The 6,000-nt window shown below is 43.9% G+C and overlaps 1 protein-coding gene across 6 annotated transcripts in view; it reads right to left on the reverse strand.

The window, feature by feature from the left end:
• The window catches only part of LOC120541218 (dedicator of cytokinesis protein 7-like), a 105,396-nt gene extending 99,967 nt beyond the window's left edge, over positions 1 to 5,429 (reverse strand). For 4 of the 6 annotated variants that reach the window (XM_039772651.1, XM_039772650.1, XM_039772648.1 and 1 more), the window contains exon 1: positions 5,321 to 5,421. In XM_039772651.1, coding sequence (XP_039628585.1) covers positions 5,321 to 5,370 — 50 coding nt within the window. In that variant the 5' untranslated portion in view covers positions 5,371 to 5,421. Of the gene's footprint in view, positions 1 to 5,320 lie in introns of all 6 variants that reach the window. The other 2 variants (XM_039772652.1, XM_039772653.1) reach the window with 2 other exon arrangements.
• Positions 5,430 to 6,000: the final 571 nt, after the last annotated feature.

The raw sequence follows: 6,000 nt of genomic DNA on the forward strand, positions 1-6,000 counted from the left end.
CCAAGGTTTACTGTGCTCATCAGAAGAAGCCTCCATCCCTTTCAGCCTCAGACGGATATGCCATGTCCTTGAGTTGCACCTTCAAGAGAAGACTCACACACTTGTCACTGCTTGGGCCAACACTTCCTTGTGCTCCAACCTTCAGAGGGGACCACTCATCTTGATCCAAGTACACTTCAAAATCAGTTTCATCTCCTCTTACTCCTTCTTTCAGAGGAGTCTTATATTTCAATTAGACAACTTTCTCTCTCTCTCTCTCTCTCTCAGAGTTAGGAGCTTTACCTCTTTGTGCTCCACATTTCAGAGAAGATTTCTTATTTAAAATCATGTCCACACCAGTGGAGCTCTTCTTCAGTCCCTTCCTGATCACATCACCTTCTCCTGCTCCCTTTATGAGTCATTACAGCTTGAGACGGGTACACCATGGCTCTGAGGTGCACCTTTTAGAGGAGACTCACAAACTTGTTATTGCTTGGCCAAACATCTCCAAGCTTCAGTCTTCATTGGAGACCTCTTAACTCTATCCCACCACACTTCAAATTCATTTACAACTCTCCCTGCTACTTCTTTCAGAGGATAAGCTGCAAACTGGCCACATCACCTCTTTGTGCTCCACCTGTCTACACGTGCAGCTTTCTGTTTCACCCAAAGTGACCTTCTTTAGCTCCTTATGCTCATCCCTCCACAGAAACTGTATTTTGAGCTCCAAGCTACAAAGGACTTCCTGCTTCACCCCAAATTGCTCACATCAGCTCCTTGAGCTCTTCTATTCACATAAGCTACAATTATATCCATTTTGCCCCAAAAAGAGACATCTTTCCCTTCTTTGTGCTCTAGCCTTTGGAGTAGACTTCACTTTAGACATATCACCGCCTCATGCTCCACATACAGGGGACTTTAAACCCCTCCAACGATTCTGTGTGCTCTGCCATCAAAGCCCTCTAAACAGGCCCCACACCTCCCACTGAGATGCATGCTGAGGATGGCAAACCCTGGGTTGCCCTGCTAAGACACTGGATTAATAAAGGAGGCCTTGGATTTGTGAAGCTCCTTTTCTTTAGCATATCCTTCTCAAATCAGGCGGATCAATCATCAGCTCAACTGATGAGGACAACTGCTATGAAAAACAGGAAGAATCACAGGGCAGCCAGTGGGGGCAGCGTCACCGATCACTGCACTTGTATGTCTCCCAGTGAGCTAATCTACAGTGCACCAGCTGAGCAGACTGGTCTGGATGCAACTGGCCAGTTTCATGGGGGGAAGGTGGGGGCTTGTGTGTCTAAATGCACTTAACATATTTATTTCAACAAATCCTCGTATAAAATGACTTTAATGGTGATATAAACTGAATATAGCACCTTTCACAATGTAAATGACAGCAGCACAACATAACAGGAAGCACTTCAAGGAATTATAAATATGACATAATGTGGAAAATATTCAGATATTAATGGCATGAAAACAAAAAACAGATCATCATCTGGGTGCCTGCACTCACGTGGCAAGGGAACAGGTGGAACATAAACCCAAAAACACTATGACGTGGCAGATGGCAACGGGTGGGAGTACAACAGTCTGCTGGGACTTCAGTAAAAAGAACAAATTGAACAAAAATGTTCAGCCCCCTGCAGTCGCAACCACCCTAAAGCACCTTCAAAAGGTCCAGCTGAGCCAACACCTCCAATTAATAGGATGCCCAGTCCTTCATCCACTGTCAGGCTGTGCAGTTTGGAGTCGTGGTCATAATGAGCTTGGTGGCTCAAACCTGCCACCTGAGATAATGTAAAGGGCAGCCACTCCACCCACCTGCAGCCTGGATCAACAGGAAAGGTGGAGGGGTGGCAGTCACTGGTCAGTACCACATCTAAACTCCCATTATCTACAAAAACATGGAGGGCACCACTTCAAGGACCACAACTGAATGGCGTTCTGGATGGATGATGCTAGAGGACTGTGGTCAGAATGGCCACTCATTAGACTGTTTTATCAGAACTATAGCATAGTGGCTAAGGCTTTGGACTTGAAACCTTGAGGTTATGGGTTCATATCCCACTACTGTCACTTCACCTGTCTGTGCTCCAATTGGAGAAAACAACACAAAATGGAACCCAATTGTATATCAGATGTCACTATAGATAAAGGTGTCAACCAAATTTGTAAATAAATAAGAACAGCAATTATCATTAGACACCAATCCACAAATTCAAGACCACAAAATCACATAGTGTGTGAGCACAGGGTTAGAGTGCCTGACACCACACAGAGCATTATGGCAGCTTGGCTAAAACCCTTGTCCAAAATAAGTTTCAGGAATATACTGTACTTGAAATTGACATATATACAGTATATTTTACTGCAATTCAACAACAACATTATTTTTTGAACAAGTCCTTTACTTGTTATTTATAACTGGTTGAAGAAAAAAACAGTTCATAACATTTTCCTTCTACACATAACAGTATGAATAATAACACTACTTTAATCCTCAGCTCGAATATTTGTAATTGATATTCTGACGCCAAATGCTCTTCACGTGTTAAAGCGCACCATGCTGTCCGGGGCCCTGCGGACTTTCTGGCCGCCACTCTAAATCAAGCTGGACCGGATTTTCAGCCTGCAGGGGTGCCTGACAACACACGGAAGGAGATCGTCTTAAATGATAATTCTAGCGCTCTACCTAAATATGATATCACCACCCTTGGAGGATGTGTGTGTCTCTCTGCGCGTCGCTTATATTCTTCTCTGTGCGTTTATAACGCCCAGGCAGCTGCAAAATCACGCGCAGTACCCTCGTATCTAACATACAGTAAACTCCGCGGAGTCAGGGCCGCCTGCAGTGTTTACTTTGGGATTTGTCGCAGCAAATTAAGTTTCAATCCACCGTCGAGTCTTTTTTTGCACTTCCATGCTTTGATGTTAGCTCGTCCCTCAAAGCACATATGAGATCAGCGGCCTCGGATTTGCTGTATGTGGGTCGAACAGCAGTCTTAAACCGCACTGCTCCGTATCACCTCAATGAGCAAGCAGCCCACCTCGACGAGTGCCCCGAGTTTGATAAATGACAAAAGCTTCTTTACCCGCAGCCTTTACGCGAAACGATGCCCTTGAGTCGCACCTTCCGTTATATCGCCTATGTTCAATTATGTGGCACACCATTTTAACACTAAATACTTTCATTTCAACTTTGTCATATTATATTTTGTCGATTCGAATTACAGTTTAAACGCCTTAAAAAGGATTTAAAATACAAAAAATTTTACAAATGGAATTACACATATATATTTCGACGGGATAAAACTGAACTGCAGATAATGAAAATTGAACTTTAGCTAACTTCAATTCAAACACATTACAAGATGAATTTCTTATTTTGACCAATTATCATAAAAAACTCCGATTCAAATGTGTTGATATCAAGATTATAATTATGGACATCTCTAAATGGATGTTCCAGAGCAGTTTCTCGAAGCAAAATAGAATTTCAGATATCTAGGATGAGAACAACAGCGAGACTATCAGTTTTATTCACATGGGGATACTCTGCTTTAGTGCGCTTTCCAGCACATCCGGCTTCATGGGGTAAATATTTACCTGGGCTACCTATACCCATGCATCCCCCCTTTCGTATCACGTCAAGTCCCCCGCTTTCGGGTATAATGTCATTATTGTGATTTTACTTGACCTTATCACACCATGGGCTCCCTTTCGCATTTCTAGTGCCCCTCGTACCATTTTAATCTGGAGCCGTGATTGATTGCCTTAAAAGTTTCTATTTAAAAAATCGAACATCTCGTATAACGTAATACAGTATATTTCCTGCACTTCGTCTTTTCATTGTTAGAACCTAAATGCGAATGTAATCTGTCTTTTTATAGCGCTGTGTTGTCTTTGTTCATGAAGATAAAATCTCGCTTATTTACTATGGGATGCTTATACGCGTTTCGATCATTTCTACGCGGATTTCCTTTTACGTACTTACAGCACCTCTATGTGAAAATAAACTCCCCTCTTTATATCACCGCTATGGGCACAGAGGACTTGTTTTATAGCGCCATGCTACCTGTCAAGTACTTATGAACAACCATAAATTTTCTCGTTTATAACGCCTTGAAATACGAAAGGAAACTCTCTTTTCGATAACCACGGTGCCGATTCCCTGTCATTTATTGTGGTTACATTTATATTGCCGATATGTGTGTAGAGGCCTTGTTTTATAGAGCCATGCATGTAACGTCTCAAGAATTTATGACTAACCATAAACTCATAGCGCCTTTTAATGACTATACTAAAGGAAACTCGAATTTCATTTATAATGAGAACGTTGAATCTTAACGTATAGTGCCTCCACGAGAAAGCTGACGTCGCCCTCATGTGCGTAGATGCCACATAACTCTTTTGACACTTTTATAGGATTTATGACGACCACACTCGAATACGAAAGAACATCATCGCTTTTCGATCACCTTTGACTGTGGGCGGAGCGAACACCTTTCGTTTATATCGCAGCTGTTTTATAGCGTCGTGCTTCCTTTTTTAGGTTTGGATAGATACTGTTCCTGATTATAGCGCCCTTCACTCTAGGCGCGAAAAGAAACTCAAGCGCTTATATCACCTCTACATCAAATCGCTTTTATATCGCCTTGCAGTTCGCACCCCGCGTGCCGTGGCTCCTCCCCCATTAATTCCCGTCACAGCGGTGCGTCTCCCGAACAATAAAGAAACCTGACACAGGAAAACAGGAAATAGGAGTTACAGCGATAACACGCTCCTGGCAGCAAAGCAGAAGCACAAAAGCGCTGCGGCACACCCCCACTCCCCTTGTCCTGGACCCTCTAGGAAGCCCAGCGCCGTCTTCACAGTCCTCAAGCGCACTTTCATATAGATGGCCTCTGAAGAATGATTAACAAAGCCTGTGCTCACTTGGTGTTCTGCACTTTTAATTGTTTCTTGGGAAAGTTTCCAGCGAAGCTCCGGTTGGAAAAAAAAGTGATAAACAAGAACAAAAGCTGAGGGGAACTGCAGGGAACAATAAAATAGAATTCAAATCTTAAATAGTTCATATTCGGTCGAACCTCCCCGCCCGGTAGACGATGACAGCGTTACAATAATAAGAAGTCCGCGCCAGCCTACCGCCCTACCTGCCGGCAGGTGAGCTGTGCTTACAAGCCTCAAGAACGACTTCTCTTAAAGTTAACAGCTTTCGTTTCATTCATTGGCAGCTAACGTCACCTCCATCTCATCTCCCGTGTCTAGACTTCGCACTAGATTCATCGTCGGCGTGCAATAATGCGTGAAGGTTCCGTTTCCCGCGAGCACCTACCTGTTAATTTTGTGAGCGAAAGCCCTCCGTTCCGTCCCCGTAGCGGCCATCCTATTGCTGGCCGGCTCGATCTCCAGTGCCTCCCTAGCGCTCGCGCGGTCTGTCAATTCATTGTGTCTTCACCGCCCTCTTCCTGCTGCGGTGGCGCTCGCCAGTGCTGCCCCCTGTCCGGGAGGAGCACAGCTGCGACCTCTCGAGTTGCGGGTTTTTGGAGATACGCAGCTACTATAATAAAAGAAAATGGTATTCATAATTTTGACATCTTTTTGTGATGGTACAGGCTTACATTCATTTAGATTGATAGCATCACTCTGAATAACAACTTTGGCGCTTTTATTTCCAAGAGTCTAGTTGGCACAACTGGATCACAGATCCTGGATTCAAATCCAGTGGCTGCATGGGCATTATCTGCATTTGTTTGTTCTCCCCAAGTCCATGTGAACCAGTGTTTCTCCTGTATCCCTAAAACGTGGAAGTTACGTTAATTGGTCACTAAACTGGACCAAGTGTGGGTGAGTACTTGAGTGGGCCAGAAAAAGGGCTTGTGCCTTTGTTTAGAGCTGTTTCCTACGTTGTGACCAGTGCTGCCAGGATAGATCCTGGGCCCCTGTCTCGTATTACGGATGTTATGAGACGTGTGTATATATGCTTGTGTGATTGTATATAAACAGTATTCATTT

This window comes from Polypterus senegalus, chromosome 12, assembly GCF_016835505.1.
Source record: "Polypterus senegalus isolate Bchr_013 chromosome 12, ASM1683550v1, whole genome shotgun sequence".
Classification (NCBI taxonomy): domain Eukaryota; kingdom Metazoa; phylum Chordata; class Cladistia; order Polypteriformes; family Polypteridae; genus Polypterus; species Polypterus senegalus.